Raw genomic sequence first — 19,973 nt, forward strand, 5'->3', positions numbered from 1 at the left:
GCATCTGAGTGCGCAGTGGGAAACCCACTACATTTCTTAAGTGGGTAAGTTCTTTAGCAAAAAAAAAAAAAAAAAAAAAAATATATATATATATATATATATATATATGTATAAAATCTATGTTGCCTATTTTAGAAATCTCTGTATAATATCAACCCCGTGCTCCCAGAAGCTGCACTTCTTTCTAGTTATCTCTGGACGGCCCCCCTTCTCCCTCCGCTTGGCGCGGGTTTGGGGACTCCCAGGCAGAGCCTAACTTGGCCTACCGGACCCAGGCGAGACGGCCGCGGACTACAATTCCCGGCATGCCCCGCAAAGGGCGGCCCGCGGCAGGGGCGGGGCCAGGGCCGGGACCAGCCACCCCCGCGAGCGGTCGGGCGGGGAGATCGGGCGGCGCCGAGCTGAGGTGGCGAGAGAAGAGCTCCCGGATGTGGAGAAGCTGGGGAGAAGGCGTGGGAGGAAGATGGACTCGGTGGAGAAGGGGGCCGCCACCTCCGTCTCCAACCCGCGGGGGCGGCCCTCCCGGGGCCGGCCGCCGAAGCTGCAGCGCAACTCCCGCGGAGGCCAGGGCCGAGGTGTGGAGAAGCCCCCGCACCTGGCGGCCCTCGTTCTGGCCCGGGGCGGCAGCAAGGGCATCCCCCTGAAGAACATTAAGCACCTGGCGGGGGTCCCGCTCATTGGCTGGGTGCTGCGTGCGGCCCTGGACTCGGGGGTCTTCCAGAGGTGCGCATGTGCGAGAGTGGGCGGCGCGGCCTGGGCGGGGGTCGGGACGCGGAGCCGCGGAGCCGCGGAGCCGGGCCGCTGGGGGGCGGGGGTGCCCGGGTGCCTGCTCCCGGGCGGGGCGTGCAGGGTCCGGGCCGTCTGGGCGCCCGTGGGGAGCGCAGGGACCAAGTGCCCGGCTTCTTCCTTGTTCCGAATCAGCTGTCAGGCTTGACCTGGGACACTTCCTTGTCCCTGCCCTTGAGAGCGCCGCCCGTGAAAGGGGCGCTTCCTCCTGTGCCGCCGCCGCCGCCCCCGGGTTGACCTCCCGGGTGAAGGAGGCCGCCACCCCTGTGAACCGTCTGTGGTTCTAGGTGAACTCTCGCAGACGGAGGCCATCGGGGTTCCCCTGTTGCTTAGCCGGTGATGACCACCTGGTGCCTGCCCATCGATTAGGGAGCCGTCAGGCTCGTGAATGGAGTGAGGTGTCAAGGCTTTCTAGTTTCGAGCTCAGCTTGGAGATCTCTTTCTGACCTTTGAAAAATACTCCAAGCTCTCAGCCTGTGAGTCAGCACAATCTAGGAAACTACCTACAGCTCTACCTAGGCAAGAGGTAGTGAGAAAACGTACGGCAGGCTGTTTTATGATGTGCTTATCAAATGGTTTTTATTATATCTTTGGAAGCTCGTGTGCCCGAAAGACAAGTTTTAATTGTGCATCCTGCAGAGGCATTGCCATATGCCATTTTGGTCAGGAGTTAACGAGCTGATGTCATTCATAAAAGAAAGAATTCTGTGTTAGGAATGAGTTGACACATAGTAACTTCACCCTAATTATGATTGAATTTGTTACTGTGGAAAATAAACTTTTTTAATGTTTGGGTTTTTGGTTCCTAAAGAGGTGATTGTTTCTGGAGCCTGTTAATTGCCCCGTAATATACGGGTATATGATTTTCATGTAACTCGTCTTGTTTAACAAAAGATACTCCAGAAGTATGAATTTACTAATTAATGTTTTAATCCAAAGGAAGCCTTGGGTGGGGCGAGGTAAATAGGGACAGGCACCCAGAAGATAACACTAGTGTAGTAATGTAATAGGAAGTGTGCAAAGGAGAGATAGGGAAAGACTTGGGGATTTAGTTCAATTCAGTAAACATTTACTGAGCCCCAGTTTCTACCATACACATCCAAGGAAACACCAAGATGAAATGACATGCTTCTTGTCATTCTGGAGCTTATAGACTTTGGGACATTTTTTCATCTGTACAAAGAGTGCACACTGGGGGAAAAAAAAAGAAGGTGCATCGAGGCAGCAGCAATATGCCGTTTTTGTAAAATGAAGTAAAGATCAAAAGTCATTTTCTCGATAGATTAAGAACAAAACTCATTTACAACTCTTCAGTTGCATGTCAGGAAGCCCCTTTCAGCCTGGCTTAACAAAAAAGGGTAAGGCTTGTTTCAGGTACAATGAGATCCAAAGGCAAAAATTGATTCATTCATTTAGCAAATATTTATTGACCACCTACTATATGCCTGGCACTGTCCTGTGTTCGTTACTAGAGGTTGTAGCAGTAGCAATAGTCAGTCCCTCGTCTCAGGAACTTGCATTATAATGATGAAAGACAGGCAGTATACCAACAGTATATACTGTATTTGGTGGTGATAAATATTTTCAAGAAAATTAAAGCAGGGTAAGGGAATGGTGCACCCTGTCACCAGAATCCTCCATTTCTTGGTTCTTTTGATATGCTCTACCTTTTACGGTGTCAGGCGGTTGTGCTGAGAACTGCAAAACTCTCAGCGCTTAACAACTTGTCCAAACTCGGAAGGCCATGTTTCTAGGCCTTCCCTAGTGGGGAATGTGTACCCCTTTAAAATGGCTGAGAAAGCTCAATGCTGCCAGGAGAATTTTTGTTTCAGGGACAATCTGGTGACAGGCAGCCTCTGAACCCCCCTCAGAAAAACTACTTTAGAAAGCTTATAATTATAAACCCCTTCTCCATCCTTTGGAATATAAATCTACCACCCCAGACTGTTTTCTCAAGGACCAGAGAGCTATCTCTTTGAAGTGCAAACACCTTTGAGAATTAAGGGCCTAGATTCAATGGGCACCTTGCTTCAATTGGCTTCTTGCCTCCCATCATAAAGTCAGAAGTAAACAAACCCTGATGGCCTAGTCACATGAACTAACCCCCTCTAACACCCCTGCAATACTTTTTTCTTAACGCACTACAGCCTTTAAGAAATCTCCAGCCTTTATTTTGGGGAATTTGAGTTTAGTTTATGCCGGATTCTTTCCCCTATTGCCATAGTTAACAAATTAGACCTGTCCTTACCGCTTTAGTGTCCGCTTTGTTTACTTCTTTATTTTACTCTTTATATCCTTCCCAGTTTAAGTCTAGCCAAAAAAGAGTCTCTCTGGGTCACCTGCTTATCCTCGAGCCAGTCACTGTGGCTACAGCGGTGCTTGTATTGGTACAGTTTAGCTGCCTCTTCCACTCTTGGAGCTAGTGATGGAGCGCCCCCCCCCCCAAGCACCATGTGACAGTTTCATCAAGAGAAAAATTGGAGTATGATTACCAAAGAATAGATGCTGGGTGTCAAAACCCAACAAATAGCCATTTTAGCAGACATAGGGGATCTTGCTACGAAATAATCGGAAAATATATTACGCAGCAATTTTCCTGTTTCCATTTATTTAAATTCATTTGTACAAAATTCCATGCAAGAATAAATGATTCCTGAGAACTTTTTCTGTTCCAGTTTTGTTTAATACATCTAGAGTATAAGCATCTTGACAATAGGAATGATATTTTATACTTAAAGCCACCTATGATGGTATCTGTTACTATACTAATAACAGTAATTAGAAGAAATAAAACCAGTATTTTCCTTAACTAGCAAAATGAGCATAATCTGCCTGACTCTGCCTTCTCAAACTTAGAATATGGTATAATAAAGTGATTTTCCTCTCTTTAGTTTGCATAGCTGTTTGCTATGTGGTGGCATCCCTTCTGAGATCTGGAAAGTTCAACTAAAAAGGTAATGAAAGGGACTAGCACTACTTCCGCCATGCAGTTTTTGCTGATCCCCTCAATGGAAAGTAACTGTACCTTTGTTTTCTGAATACAGAGCAGCATTGTTCAGAGCTTTTAGTGCATGCACTGTGCAGGGAGGTAAGGCCAAAGACCCTGGTGGTCAAACTGCGGATTGGAATTTCTAGCTTCACCACATGTTAACTGCAACTTTGGGTAAATCACTTAACATCTGTGCCTCAATTTCCTTATCTGCAGAATGGACTTAAGTATCCACCTCAAAGGCTTGCTGAGGGGATTAGGTGAGGTAGTGTACATACAGCCTTTAGAATAGTGTCTGCCGTATAGTGTGTGATATATCCTTGACATTTACCCCTCGTATTGAAGGTTTTTACAATCTTGATGTCTTCTGCGGGTCACAGTTTCCTTACTTGTAAAATGGGAAAGTTGTAATTATCTTCAAAATTCTTTCCATTGCTAACGTGCTTTGACCTTCAAGTATTCATGGACTTGTGTCTTTACTCTCTATTTCAGGGGTCCACCAGCTTTTCCTGTAAAGGGCCAAATTCTAAATATTTTAGACTTTGCAAGCCAAATGGTCTGTGTTGCTCAGCTCTGTTGTATGTTGTGAAAGTAGCCAAACAATACATATGTGAATGAGCATAGCTGTATTCCATGAAAAGTTTATTTATGAAAACAGGCAGGCTGTGAGCCAGATTTGGCCTGGGATGACCCTTGCTCTACTGGGTTGAAGAGCTTCTTGTGAGCAGGTACTCTTACTGATCTTGGTATGCTTAATGTGTTGGGACCTCAATTAAAATGTGTTAATTTGGATTTAATTGATTTATTCTGAAGCTTCAGTCCAAATTTGGAGCAACCTTGTCACTCCACACCTTCTATTTTCTTTCTTTGAAATATTCACCCGAGGAAGGAATTGAAGAAAATTGCAGCTGCCCGATTGTGTTTCTCAAGGCTAGGAAATGCTTTGGAGATTATTTTGTTCAAAACCATGATTTGTTCATTGAGGAAAATTTTTCTGGCCTGCTCAGAGTCAAAGCTAACAATACTTTCAAGGTTGCTAACTTTGCATACTAATTTGGCAGTTGAGAAAAAATGCTAAGAGGATTTTTTTTTTTCATTTAGTAAAAAGTTACTGTTAGAGGTGGGTTTGTAAGAGCTTCACTTCAACAGTGGTTCAATGTTGTGTTAGGAAACCTCAGAACAAATTGATTTTGTAAATGTTACCTAACATACTTGTGGGGAAAAAAAAAAAGCCCACGACCTTTAGTTTCATTTGTAGGGTGTAGATTTATGATTAATGGTAGGCCTATGCTGTGTTATCCTTAAAATGGCAGTTTATGATTTGAAATCATTTTGATAGGCGTCAGGGTTGATAGTCTTGTTCATCCTGTTAGATGTAATATGACTTCATCCTGTTAGATGGTAAAGCCATTAGCATTAGGCTTTGACGTCTACTCTGTACTTGCTTTTAAATTTTATTAGGCCTGTTTATTCACTTGCTCATTCTTTTTTGCCCTTCCTCTTCTGATTCCCCTAAACCAAAGGAAGTCTAGCTACTTACATAGTTATTAATGATGATCATTGTATTTTAAGTCTACATATGGGATGCTGGGATGCTATTTTCATATGTATAAATTAGACTTTTGGACCTTTGAAATTCTGAAAGCAGAACTTCAGTTTTCCTTCCAACAGAGGCAGTGTGAGGATTAAATGAGACTGTGTCTATGTTCCTTTATTGCCATTCCTATTTTATTATTTCGAATAGCTAAAACGTATGAAAGGTTTATTGTGTGTTGTGGTTTGTATGTAATCCCCATAACAACAATATGAGGTAATTACTGTTATTATCACCTGCATTTTTTTTTTTTAATCACCTGCACTTTACTGAAAATTGAGGCTTAGGGAGATTATGAATTTTCCCTAAGGTCATATAGCTAACATGTGGTGGAGCCAGGATTTGAACCCATTCCTTCAGATCCCATGCTGTTAACCATTTATTGTTTCATTTATTAACACATATAGATTGAGCATGTTATGTAGCAGTCACTATAAAAAAAAACTTTGCAAAAATAAAGCATTGTAGAGAAGTTAGTCATTGCTTTCTTACCTTTCTTTCCCAGATGGTTTAAAGGGAATTATAGAACTGTGTTGGCCTCTGTCTCTACTAATAGGCTGAGAACTGAAAGTTTCTCAGGAAAATGGACTATCTTGTCTCCATTGCCCAAAGTAGGACCTGAAACATAATAGGCACTCAGTAAATGTTTCATGAATAAAGAAATATGAAGGAATGATAAAAGGGAAGAAAGAAGAAAAACCTCTTCCAAAACCTCTGTTGTTTTTTATTCACCTTTTAAGCGTTTCAAAAATATCACTAAATCCTGTGGTGTTGCATTTTCATTACAGAAAATCAGAATAATAAACAAGAGCAGTAACTTATTTCAATTAGTGACGTAAATTATATGTCAAAAGACCATTTCTTTTGCTTTTACTAATTCACTTTTTAATGTATTTACCATCTTCCCATCCTGCCTTCACCTTCTGTATTTTAAAACTAGGTTTTCACTGGTACTTTACTTTTTTATATACCTTTAACTATGATATTTCTCCAGTAAAAATATGCCCCCAAATATTTCAGATTTCAAGATGGGGAAAAATGGGGGGGGGGGTGTTCTGTGTTCTGCCTTGCAGAGTGACAGTAAATGGGAGACATCTGACCCCCTGGCCAGTGGCTCATCTTGTTTACTAGACTTTAAAAAAAAAAAGAAATTTTAGGGGGTTTATTGACTTTATCTCTGGATTTAATCCTCCTTCCACATATATTAAAGGGAAGAACGGAAATTAATAAATGAAATCTAGAGGTGTTAGAATATTTTCTATATTTTCTATATTCAATAAACTTCTATCTCCTTAAAAAAAAAAAAAGAAAGGTTTCTTTAGTTTCTCACTTTCTTTTCACTCTTGACAATTGAGCATAGACATCTGAAACATGCAGTTCCTCTTATCCCCAGTAAATTATGAATGAAGGCAATAAAAAAATAAATAAATGCATATGCCAGAGACTAAGTCATTAAACTTTGTGTAATATCACTAATAAAACATTGTGGCTAGAGTAATATTCACATTTTTTGTTTCTAGCAAAAGGGAATTTGTAAAGGTCTAGGAAATAACCTCAGTAGAGACTGGCACGTTACTCCAAAGTAGCATTTTACTCCTAGTCATCATCTTATAAATTTTAAATAGTGAGCCATGTAAGATGTGGTTAAAGGAGCAATTAAATTAAATTTCCCAGAGCTCATCAAGTCATGTTCTCCATGTCTATAATTGTTGTCAATGGCTATTAGTCAGTCGATTCTGTGTTCATGTATTTATAGTATACCTACTGTTAGTTGGCAGACCAAGAGAGTTGGATTCTCTGATTATTTTGAGCCTAGATTTGGGCATTTCATTGCTTCCAAGCTTGAAATTCTTTCAGCTTCATGGTTTGGCTAAGCCAATTCGATTTTTTTTTCTTAGCAAGTCTATTAAAATTCTCATACAATAATTCGGATTTGAATGAGCAGGATCTTCTTTATTTCCTTTAGATTTATTTGAACTTCTGGCCACTACTGTTTTACATAATATACCAGTAGCCTTAAAAAATACAAGTGTCATTTTTTTCTAATCTTATAAAACTATAGGGCTCCATAAATAATATTTATATAAATAATATAAGACATAATATAAATACAATATTTTTTGTAAATATAAATGGTACTACATTTTTATTCAGATATTATATAGTTTATATGCAAAGTATAATTCTTTAATTATATATTTTATATGACGTTAGATCTGTGTTTATTTTTTGATGGTATAAAAATTATTCTAATATATAAGCTGTATTTTGGGGTTGCAGAAGTCCTTTTTATCTTTAGTGGCTTCTTTTAATGATTTGGCTTTTTATATTTTTTTAATACCTATACAGTGTGTGGGTTTCAACAGACCATGATGAAATTGAGAATGTGGCCAAACAATTTGGTGCCCAAGTTCATCGAAGAAGTTCTGAAGTTTCAAAAGACAGTTCTACCTCACTAGATGCCATCATAGAATTTCTTAATTATCACAATGGTATGAATTTGATAGTTTATTCAAAATTTTATATAATTTCCACCTTATTTCACAAGACTCATTTTTACAGTTGAAGATCTTTGTATTCCTTGCAAAGAACCTTGATGTCCTTTTCATTTGTTTTGTCTTTTTAAGAGGTTGATATTGTAGGAAATATTCAAGCAACTTCTCCGTGTTTACATCCTACTGACCTTCAAAAAGTTGCAGAAATGATTCGAGAGGAAGGATATGATTCTGTTTTCTCTGTTGTGCGACGCCATCAGTTTCGATGGAGTGAAATTCAGAAAGGAGGTAATCTATCAGTATTTTAGCTTTTATGGAGAATCAGTTTTTCATATGTAGATATTCTTTAGGAATGAAGGGAGCAACATCGAATTAACTGTAGTAGGTAATGACATTTATAATCAGTTCTAAGTCTTGTGATTATTGAGACGACAGACCAAATTCCCTGCTTTACTTTTTACAAATGGACATTTTAACACTCTATTTGCCTTTTGAGGCAGGCATGTCATTTTTATAGATGTGAAATACTTGTTTGTTCTAGGCTTACTTGGTAAACTCCATATAAATCGTAATTGGGATCATGGGGATAGCAGTCTACCAAAAATGTTCTGGAGGACCTTAGGAATAAATTATGGAATTGCTTCCCAAAATAGGTCACTCCTATGTAAGGAGACTTCCACAGTAGTTAGCAGGAGCCTGATTTCTAGTTAGATAAACTAGTAAAATATGGAATAAAGAATAGGATGGGTGTACCTGGGTGGCTCAGTGTTTGAGTAACTGCCTTCAGCTCAGGTCATGATCGCAGGGTCCTGGGGATTGAGTTCCTCATCAGGCTTCTCACAAAGAGCCTGCTTTCCCCTCTACCTATGTCTCTGCCTCTCTCTCTCTGTGTCTCATTAATAAATAAATAAAATCTTTAAAAAAAAGAATAGGATGACCAACAAATAGGTGAATATTGTAATATACGTAAGGAAAGATGATATGATTTCTTTTAGGTGCCCTGATATTTGTTGAATATAGAAAACCTGGCCTAATTGTCTCCAACATATGTGTGACTTAAAGGAGACAGTAAGGAAAGTGCAATGAAACTGGAGACCGAGCAAAAAAGAACAAGTAAGAGGATAAAGAAGGGCTGAAAATAAGATTCTTTAATCTCAAAATACGAATGCTACCCAAACCAATGAAATATATCAATAAATACATTTACTGATTGATGTCATTCAGTAAATGTTTACTGGTTGTCTTCTCTGTGCCAGGTTCTGTGTTAAGCTATATATTTTAACTTTGAACTTACTTAGCAAATTTCCGAAATAATTTCTAGGAAGGATCTATTAAAACTTAAAAAACAAATTTTTGAAGCAAATCAAGGAAGCCCAGTGTTCAATTGAATGTTGAGCTTTATGTGCTATATGATTAAAGTTCAAGAAGTTCAGGAAATATGTACATTAAATAGGTGACAAGGCCATAAAAAATAGATCCATGAATATCTTTAAGAAAATTAGAAATGTTTGAATAAATATCTTTTAACGTCAAGAAGTGAATGTTAGGAACAAGAGCTTTGTCTTGTCATATTTTCTTAGAACCACTGTGAAACAGACTCCTATTGATGAACAGTGGTTCTCACCCAGAGTGGTATTTCTTGTGATTCTATTCTCATGTTTCTTGTTTATAAAATCACTTAAAGTTCTGCTGGATTAATAAATTCTTGAAAAATTATTCCGTTTTATACTGTATAACTTTTTGTATTCTTTTTTTGTAATCACGGTAGAACCTTACCATCTAATATAGTAGCCTTTACCACTGTTAGCACTCAAAGTATAGTTAGTCCAAGTTGAGATATGCATTAAGCAAAAAATACATATTGGACTTCTAAGATTAGTATGAAGTATTTGCAATATATCTAATAATTCTTACATTTGTTACATGTTGAAACAATACTTTAGATACTAAAGTATTAGGGCTAAATAAAATCTATTATTACAATTAATTTCACTTCTTTTTACTTTTTCTAAACTGTAGGCATTAGAATATTTTAAATTATATATATGGCTCACATTATATTTCTATTTGACAGGACTGCTCTGAGGATTACACTTTGCACTCTTACATTGTTATAATCTGCCTGAATTTGTATTTTTACAAATAACTAAGAAACTTATAGTAGTAAATTTCTATTTAGCCCCTGCCTTTTATACTATTATTGTCACATAATCTATTTCTATATATATTATGACCCCATGATATATTATTGTTATACTTATTTTAAACAGTTAATGATGTTTTAAGTTATTTTAAAATAGTCATTTATCTTCACCTGGATATCTATCTTTTTTTTTTTTTGTTATTCTTAATTTCTTCCCACTTACGTGTGCTTCTGTCTTACAGGGTATTTCTGTTAGTAACAGGTCCTCTCAGCTTTTGTCTGTCTAAAAATGTCTATAATTCACTCTTATCTTTGAAGGGCATTTTCACTGAATGTAAAATTTTGGTTTGCCCTTTTTTTCTTTCAGCATTTTAAGATTTGATGTTACTGTTTTGGAGATGAATTTTTAATTTGTCATTTCATTATTTTCTGCCATCCATTGGTTTCTTAAAAGAAACCAGCTGTTATTCTGATCATTGTTTCTCTAAATATAATGTCTTTTTTCCCCGCAGGCTACTTTTAAGATTTTTCCCTTTATCTTAATTTTTCATAGTTGACTCCAATTTGTATTGCTGTGGGGATTTTTGTGTTTATCCTATTTAGGATCCTCTGAATTTCTCATGCCTGCAGGTTGATATCTGTCATTAGTTTGCAAAAATTCTGTGTCATTATCTCTCCACATATTTCTTCAACATTTTTTCTCTCCTTTCTTTCTTGGACTCAGTTAAGTGTATAAAATAAATTTTATGGGGTCCACATGTCTCTCACAGTCTGTTCTGCATTATTTGTTGATTTTCTCTCTGTGCTTCATGTTGAGTAATTTCTGTTGACATATTTGAGTTCATTGATCATTTCTTCTGACTTGTCCAGTGCACTGTAAGTCCTGTCTAGTGAATTATTTCAGATATATGTGTTTTCCATTCTCGCATGTACATTGCAGTTAATTTTTAGAAATTCTGTTCTCTGTTGAAATTCTCCATCTTTTTAAATCTTTTCCTCTACAGTCTTTGACATATTTATGATAGTTATTTGAAAATCCTCAGTTGTGGGTTCTGACATCTGGGTCATTTATACTTCTGTTTCTACAACTGTTTTTCTCTAGTTATGGGTAATGTATTTCTGCTTCTTCATAATGACTCATATTTTGTCCTATGCCTGACATAGAGACTGGAGTACAGTTGACCTTTGAACAACACTGATTTGAACTGCATGGGTCCACATACAATGTTTTTCAATAAATACAGTCTAGTACTATAAATGTACTTTCTCTCCTTTATGATTTTCTTAGTAGCATTTCTTTGCTGTAGCGTATTTTATTGCAACAACACAATACAAATAACATACAAAATATGTGTTGATTATGTTATTGGTAAGGCTTTTGGTCAACAGTAAGCTAGTAGTAAAGTTTGGGGGAGAACCAAAAGTTGTATGTGGATTTTGACCGTCTGGGGAGGGCACACCCTTTCTTCTATCAGGCAGATAGGATATGGAGCTAGTCTCTTTGACCCAGTTAGGAGTTGTGCTCTTTACCTCTTTAGTGCAGGTATCTTGCCAGAAGATTGATCTTGTCCGGACTGCTGATAACCTCGTACTAACAGGACTTTGGGATCTAAGCACCACACAACTATAATCTCTCCCTGCGTTCCAGCCCATCTCTAGCTTCTTGTGCCATAACACTCAGCAAGAGTCCTATAGCAGAATAATCGAGTGGGAAGAACTAGCTCTGTGTTTGCACTCCTATAGAAGCCAATCTATGCTTCAAGTCCACAGGGCCATTAAAAACTCTCCTGGTTTTTCTTTACCCCGGCAGAGTCCCTCTGCTTATGCCAAGTTTGATCTTTCTTTCACTTCCTCCTCAATTCAGTAGATGTCCCCAGAGAGAAAACAGCCATTGATCCTTGTTCACTTAGGAAAGACTTGCCCCTCTCATTCCTTTTCTTCAGAGTACCACTTGAACTATCAAGTTTGTTTGTTGCCTATCTCTACCACTAGATTCTACACTCCATGAAAGTAGAGTCATATTCATTGCTACAAATCCAGTGCCTATAAAACTATATCATATGTAGCTATTCAATGTATATAGTATAAATTTATTTATGGATTTATAGCATAAATGAGTATTTTTCCTAGATTATATCAAACACTGGTAGATTAGGATTGAACAGAGGATGGTTCAGTTAGTCAAGTAAGTAGAAGTTTTTTCTAGAAGCTGTTACACACATAAGTGACAGCCAAAAGTAAAGAAAGATTCTGAAGAGTCACCAGCTTTAAACACACACACACACAGAACCATGCGTGCATATCAATACACATCCATAAACACAACTTTGGGAAAAATACAGTAAAAAGGCAAGAGGATCCCTATTTATCAGTACTGAGGGCTTCATTCATTATATGATGTTATAATCACTAATATTGATAATTGCTGATCCTTCATTACCAAGGATAGTAATAAGTAAATTGTATTTATTATTGTGCTTAGTATATTTTTAAACTACTGGTAAGAATATGTAACATATAAACATTTTTATCAATATAAAAGTTTCAATAATTTAATGCGTAAGTCTTCAGTTTTCTGTAATAGTTCTGTGAATGTAATTTCTCAACCACCTTATATAAACACACATTGTATTGCTACAGAAGCAAATAAGAGAAATATATTAAGACATTCAAATAAGGATATTTTATGACAAGTTCTGTCCTTTTGAAGCTGCCTTAAGGCTGCCTTGAGGTCCTCCCAGATTTTGTATTTTTAAAAATGTCTTAAAATCTCAATTATTCAGAATTCTTCTGTAAAATACTTTTCTATAATTAGATAATAATAACTATTAAGTATTTATTAGCAAACAAAGATAAATCATCAGGATCATTAGAGATTTTTGTCCTTTAAAAGTCCATTTATTTATCAAGATAGAAAAATATTTTACATTTTCAGTCTACTTTTATTTTTTAAAAATTACTAAATGAATACTTAGTTTTCAAAGCAACATAGACTTACTATAGCTTTTTGCTTTTAGTTCGTGAAGTGACTGAGCCTCTGAATTTGAATCCAGCTAAACGACCTCGTCGACAAGACTGGGATGGAGAATTATATGAAAATGGCTCATTTTATTTTGCTAAAAGACATTTGATAGAGATGGGTTATTTACAGGTTTGTGCCTTCATTTTGCAAAAATCTTTTAAACCTTTTTATTTGTATACCTCAGTTCTAAGGAAGACATATGGCACAGTTCATACAGAAAGTATCAGTTTCTAGAGGAAAGGCAATAACTGATAAGATTTATCCTCTGGGGCATTTAACCTGTAAGGTTATAATAAACTAATCTTTAGAATCCAGTGAATATGCAAGGAATTCTGCTCTAACTAAGAAATGAGTCATATACCGGATGTTGTACACATGTCCTGATATTCATTTCATTCCATTCAAAATTGTTTTTAATCCACAGTTTGTTACTCTCAGGTTGTGGTTGAACAGTTGAATAAAAGCCTATTGCTTTTAAAGACAGAAAAACATTGTAGATGGGAAGAGCACCAACCTGGGTGTCAGGAAAGCCAGATTATAGTTCTCTCTTTAATCTCTAACCATGTGGCTCTGAATAAACATTTTGTCTGTTCTGAATCTCATCACTCTCATTTTAAAATAATGAAGTTGGATGTCTCTCACATCTTTAGAGCCTACATGGTTATATCATATACTATTTGTTCCTTTTAGTTAATAGCAGTTACTTATTCAATCCTTATTATATACCAAGGACTATACACAGCACTTTACATAGGTTATATCTCATGTAATCTGCATATGAGTGGAATAAAGTAGACATTCCTGGCTGAGTTTTACAGAGGAGGGAAAAAGGAAGTAATTGGCTCAGGGCATAAACAAGTAGTATTACTATTGGGACTTGGATTCAGGTCCTTACATTACTCAAAATCAGCATTTAAAAACCCCTCTATTTGCTGTGGTAAAAATTCTAATGTGACTCTTTCTCTGAGGTAAAAAGGATTTTTAACAATCTTCTGGCAGTATATAGGCAAACTGTAGACTGTTTAGTTAAGTTTGAGTATTCGGAAAAATTTGGTTGGACACAGGGATAGCACTGTTTCCAAACTCTTTGTTAAGGGGCCTGTTATTTGACCCATTCCTAAAGTGTGAAGAACAATGCAGTATCTCATCATAAAATTTATGAAGAGACTGACAGTTCTAAAAAATCAAATTTTCCAGTAATTGATTTTGACATTCAAATTATCACAGTCATAGGAAGAGCCTCCCCCTCTACCCCTGACCCCAGGATCAAGTAATTGATCCTTCCTTTTGCCCACATGTGATCCAGACAATTATTGTCCACTCCCACATGTAGTTCAGGGATTTAAGACAATTCTGTACAATAATACTACAGGCATTTTTCTTCTCCTATCTTGATACTTAGTTGCAAATTGGAACATAAGTTCTGAAAATCCTTATACTGCTTTTGGATGCTAAGAGGAGAGACTATCAGAAGAGGTTACAGTTAGGGGTTTCTAGAAAATTCCTTCTCAGAATATTGGAAGATGGGTATTTCTGCTTTTTCCTGTCTTAAAATGGAAATCTACTTAAAGAAAAATAGGAAGCTTGCACTGTGTAGATAGAATTTGAAAAATATTATGGTGTATGCTTTGAATATGTAAGAAACAAGTTTTTCCCTCAAGAAAGTATTTGTTGTATGTCACTCATTTTACTGGGCTATTTATTTTTCTCAGTATTGTAGAAATGAATTCATTATTCTGTATTATAATAAACTTTTGGTATCACAAATAAATGTTAAAAACAATACTCACGGCATTTATACTATCTTTAGGGTGGAAAGATGGCATACTATGAAATGCGAGCTGAGCACAGTGTGGATATAGATGTGGATATTGATTGGCCTATTGCAGAACAAAGAGTATTAAGGTAAAAACAAGACTTGCACAGCTTTTGCACTTGACCCTGACATTCTTTTAGTAGATATGTGGTGTTTTCTAGACACTAATTTTTGATACTCCAACATTTTAGGATCTTTGTAATTTGTTTGTTCCTGTAAGGAAGATATACACGTAAAATATCCCTATGGATGGCTTATTCAATAACTTGAGAAACATGTAGTCTGGTTAGACCACTCTACTCAAAGTTCTTACACTGGAAGTTGAAGTATATATATGATGTAAATGTGAAGGGTGATGTTTGAATAATTGAGTGGGAATGGTTATTAAGTTTACTGGTGTTAGCCAGTTGAGAGGAAGTGATTAGTATTTCACTTGTACTCAGGTCTATTTTGGTTTCTTTTAGATATGGCTATTTTGGCAAAGAGAAGCTTAAGGAGATAAAGCTTTTGGTTTGCAATATTGATGGATGTCTCACCAATGGCCACATTTATGTATCAGGAGACCAAAAAGAAATAATATCTTATGATGTAAAAGATGCTATTGGGATAAGTTTATTAAAGAAAAGTGGTATTGAGGTATGTGTCCCCTGAATATAGTGATGGTTTTTAAGATGATGATTCAGGGTCAAAGACCATGTGAGGGAAATAAGAGATTTAAAACTTTAGTATTATCTGTTAAATTATCTGAACTTTTGCCTTCACATGCCTAGAAAATATCATACTCTTAGGTGAACAAAATTAGGCATTTTTCATTCAGCAAATAATATTTCTTGCTTATTCAATAAGTATAAACATTTTTAAATAGGAACTATGTCATAATTCCCATAGGATGTTTCAACAAGAAAAATTTCATAAAAAATAGGTATCAACATTTAGGAAAAAAGCAAATACCTTGTGGGTTTTTAAAAGATGTAGCTTATTCTTATGATTGAAAATTTTAATTCAAAATAACTTAATATATTTTCAAAAATGAAAGCTAAGATAATTTCTTATAATTCCCTAGAAATCTTAAGTATGTGTTCCTAAGCAGCTCAGGAGACAAGTTACAGACTTTCCTCTGGATAAATCGAATTATAAGAGAATCTTAGGTTAGGATCAGACCATGTATATTTTTTAACTTGCAGGTAGAATCCTTCCCACTGTAGAAACCAGTGTCTTTTACCTTTAGAAAATTCTGTAAAGATTCATTATTTTAAAATATCAGTTAATTTTATTCAATTGGTTCTTTAGAAGACCACTCACTTCTGGCTTATATTATTACCAGGTGTTGTTTCATTATGAAATACTTTTCTTTATTTTCTCATTTTGCCCTTCTTTCTTTCTTTTCTTTATTTTTTAAGGTGAGATTAATCTCAGAAAGGGCCTGTTCAAAGCAGACACTCTCTTCCTTAAAACTGGATTGCAAAATGGAAGTCAATGTACCAGACAAGCTAGTAGTTCTGGATGAGTGGAGAAAAGAAATGGGCCTATGCTGGAAAGAAGTGGCATATCTTGGTTGGTATCTTATTATTCAGCCATAATAAAATGGGCGAGGATTTTTTTTTTAAGAAATAGAGAAAAAAGAATAAGATTAGCATATTCGTAGTACTGAGGAAAGTACTAAATTGGGACAGCCTTTCTAGAGGTTTGATAGTACGTATCAAGTGTATCCTAGTAGACTGACCATGACACATGCTTTGGAGTCAGACCACACCAGTGACTAGTCAGCTGTGGTAATGTAAGCCTTAATTTCCTACCTTGTAAACTAAAGATAACAAGGGTACCTGTGTCATGGACCTGTTGTAGGAATTAATGAGATAATCTGGGTACAGCACTTAGCCGATTCCTAACATATAAGGGATTACAGTCTGGATGACTTGCTTTATTAAAAATGTCCCTAGTTTTAAATTGCAATTCCGGGAAGGAAATTGGGCAGATGTGCCAATAATGGAGGAAAGAAAAGAACCCACTTAAATGTGCAGGCTTGGGATTGATTGCTGGGAGTTGCTTATACCATTTGCAGTCTAATGTCTACATTTTAGATATTCAAGATGACAAGTTATTAAAATACATATAATATAACCCATGTATGAAATAAGTATTTGCAAGGGTAATATGGGCCTCAAAAGGAGAAGCACAGAAATGTTTTGGAAGCAGGTCATCTGAGGACTTCAGGACTGGCCTTTGAACCACATGTGAAGAGTCCCTGGAGAAGAATATTACTGAGCCCTTGATAGAAAATGATCCGGTTTTTGTAAGGAGAAAACAATTTTAATGATAACAAATTCCAGATATACCAATTATCTGCGCGACCTTAAGTGAGTTTCTTCAAGCCTTGGTTTTCCTACTTATAGTATAAACACAAATCAAACTTTATAAAGCTATTGGAAGGAAAATTGAAGATAATATAGAATGCCTAATATAGTGCCTGCAGGTAGTAAAATAGTGTGTATCACTTGTATCAGTAAAATTGTACAATTACATGGGCTAATATACAGTGATTATCCATAATAGTGGTAATTCAGATGATATTGATTTGGTGTTTTTGCCTTGATTTTTAAAAAATGTTTCTACCAAGAATATGCATTGCTTTCGTAACATTTTTAAAAAACTATAAAAAGCAGAGGCTAGAAAACAAGAAAATAGAGAGTAAACTCCAAATTTTAATTTTAAAATCAGAGCACTATTTTGTATGGATCACATAATGTATGAAAATATATTCCTTAAAATTATCAAAACTTACATATAAGTAAATTTTATTAAATTAATTACTTAATTAAAATTAATTTCCATCATCTTTCAGTGAAAAAAACTCAGATTCCAATACATTTAATAACTTAAAAAATTTCACTAGATAAATATGGAACTGATTTAAAACAAACTTTTTTAATGAGCGTTTTGGTCTACCGTATAGTAATAATTATACTCAGAATGGTAAATCTGAGGTACTGGGAGCTTCTGAAATTGATCCTATCAATATAAAACAGAAAGAGGGAGAGAAGAGCAGGGCAGGTGGAGAAAGGATGTAGTTTTGTCAGTGGGATGATAATTCTTCAACAAATAAGCAATATACAAATCAAAGAGAACTGTTACAGATTAAAAGTACTTAAAATATAGATCAGCAAAATGCAGTATGTGGAATTAGGCTTCTGATGCAAACAAATCAACTATGAAAAAAGAAAATTTGGGATAACTGGAAATATTTGATCACATACTAATTACTAGATGATATTAAGGAATTGTTGATTTTGTTTGATGATATTGTGTCACTTTCTTTAAAATATACTTATTAGAGATAGATATACTTACAGGTTAGAGGTCAATGCTGAAGAGTTTGGGGGTAAAACATGATGTCTAGGAATTCCTTTCTAGCCTTCCCTCTAAAAAAAATAATGGGTGGAGCAAAGAGAAAAACATTTGATAATTATTCCACAATAACTTGGGGTTCTTGCATGTGTTTGGGATTTTTTTTTTTAAGATTTTTATTTACTTACTATTCATGAGAGACACAGAAAGAGGCAGAGACATAGGCAGAGGGAGAAGCTGCCTCCCTGCAGAGAGCCTGATGCAAGACTCAATCCCAGGACCCCGGGATCACGACCTGAGCTGAAGGCAAATAGTCAACCACTGAGCCACTCAGGTGTCCCTGGGATTTTTTTGATAAAAAGTTTAAGTCATTCATAATTTATATAGAATTTCTAATAATTCTAATATGCATGGCAATCAGAAATTATAATCTATTCTCTTTTAACTGATGAGCATTTATTTTGAATTGCTTAGAGGAAACCCTAGACCTCAATTATACTTGTATATACTTTAATGTCTTTGTTCCACCTTATTTATGGTATTCTTACATACAGTGCCTAAGTAGTCTTACTGAAGTTACCAGAATTACTTGCTGGTTGCTTTTTGTATTAGAATGAGTATTCTTTGTCTCCTTAAATACTCACCCTGGGTTTCTTTTACTTGATAGGAAATGAAGTGTCTGATGAGGAGTGCTTGAAGAAAGTGGGCCTAAGTGGCGTGCCTGCTGATGCCTGCTCCACTGCCCAGAAGGCTGTTGGATATATCTGCAAATGTAATGGTGGCCGTGGTGCCCTCCGAGAGTTTGCAGAGCACATTTTCCTACTAATGGAAAAGGTTATTAACTCATGCCAAAAATAGAAATTAGTATAATGTTAGGAAAGAAAGTATACAGCCTTCTTCAGCCACCTTTATTTTTGATTAAGTACAGTTCCATGTTGTAATGTTACAGAGAGTGTGATTTGACCTGTGATGTATCTTAATATATTTTAAAGCAGTCTTCTCGAATTGTCACTCCCAAAACCTTCTACAAAATAACTGTGCTCTACTTTTCTCTTTATGCAAGATAATTATTTAGAGATTAATACAGTCTTTCTCAGATTTTTAGTAAATGCAAGTAAGAACATCATCTAAATTGACTTTGTATTGTACCCTGTTAAACTGTGTGTTTGTGTGCTTTTAATGATGCTGAGATTTTATTTATTTGGGGACAATGTGTCTGGTAAGACATGCCCTTCTATTAATTAATAAAATTACATTTCACAAACTTGATGAAAACTGTCTTGTTGCTATAGCAGAGATTTACCAAAGATTCCTGATTTCCTTTAAACACTGACCATATAGTCAGCATGCAAAACAAGCCACTAAATACCTGGTGTAAAGCATCTGATTGTACTTTAAGGTATGTATACATACAGCACGCACTCCATATAAACCCAGATCTCCAAAGAAATTCATATATTGTGAAGAACTTCATATATTGTGTGATTTGGAGTAAATAATTTGTAGTTACCTCTGAGATCATGGTAGTTTTATATCCAAAATTTAGCTGTCACTACAATTTTACAGCCACCACAAAGCACTCTCCTATCTGGATAAATTCCAAGAATGGAGCTTTATCTCATAAATGTGGACTTTTACCTAATAAACACTAACCACCTCCTGTGAAACACTGACGTCTATTTCCACTGTAAAAAAGAATTCTGGCAAAAAGCAAGTCATTCAGGCTAAGTCCTACAGGAAACTCTTTTTCTCTGTCAGGACTGGGTGCATTTGTCCAGTTCAG

General features: G+C 36.2%; 1 protein-coding gene across 2 annotated transcripts; it reads left to right on the plus strand.

The window, feature by feature from the left end:
• The first annotated feature begins 361 nt into the window (after positions 1–361).
• Positions 362–19,459, plus strand: CMAS (cytidine monophosphate N-acetylneuraminic acid synthetase). Of its 2 annotated transcripts, XR_005379930.1 has the most exons (9): positions 362–723; positions 7,719–7,861; positions 7,997–8,152; positions 13,025–13,158; positions 14,840–14,934; positions 15,310–15,481; positions 16,246–16,399; positions 17,042–17,202; positions 18,858–18,994. XR_005379930.1 is itself a non-coding variant. In XM_038577026.1 (8 exons), the coding sequence occupies exons 1-8, from the start codon at positions 464–466 to the stop codon at positions 19,046–19,048; spliced, it is 1,305 nt and encodes a 434-aa protein (XP_038432954.1). In that variant the 5' UTR covers positions 364–463; the 3' UTR covers positions 19,049–19,459. The 2 variants fall into 2 exon arrangements, 1 of the variants encoding a protein (XP_038432954.1); XM_038577026.1 differs by lacking the exon at positions 17,042–17,202 and having other exon boundaries at positions 364–723; positions 18,858–19,459.
• Positions 19,460–19,973: the final 514 nt, after the last annotated feature.

This window comes from Canis lupus, chromosome 27 (assembly GCF_011100685.1).
Source record: "Canis lupus familiaris isolate Mischka breed German Shepherd chromosome 27, alternate assembly UU_Cfam_GSD_1.0, whole genome shotgun sequence".
In the NCBI taxonomy this organism is placed as follows: Eukaryota; Metazoa; Chordata; class Mammalia; order Carnivora; family Canidae; genus Canis; species Canis lupus.

What these genes read in the sequence shown, in the direction of transcription:
- CMAS (XM_038577026.1), top strand. Translation starts at nt 464, where the DNA reads ATGGACTCGGTGGAGAAGGGGGCCGCCACCTCCGTCTCCAACCCGCGG. An exon ending in GAGTGAAATTCAGAAAGGAG is followed by an intron (nt 8,153 to 13,024) that starts GTAATCTATCAG and finishes TTTTGCTTTTAG; the next exon opens with TTCGTGAAGTGACTGAGCCT. An exon ending in TAGAGATGGGTTATTTACAG is followed by an intron (nt 13,159 to 14,839) that starts GTTTGTGCCTTC and finishes TACTATCTTTAG; the next exon opens with GGTGGAAAGATGGCATACTA.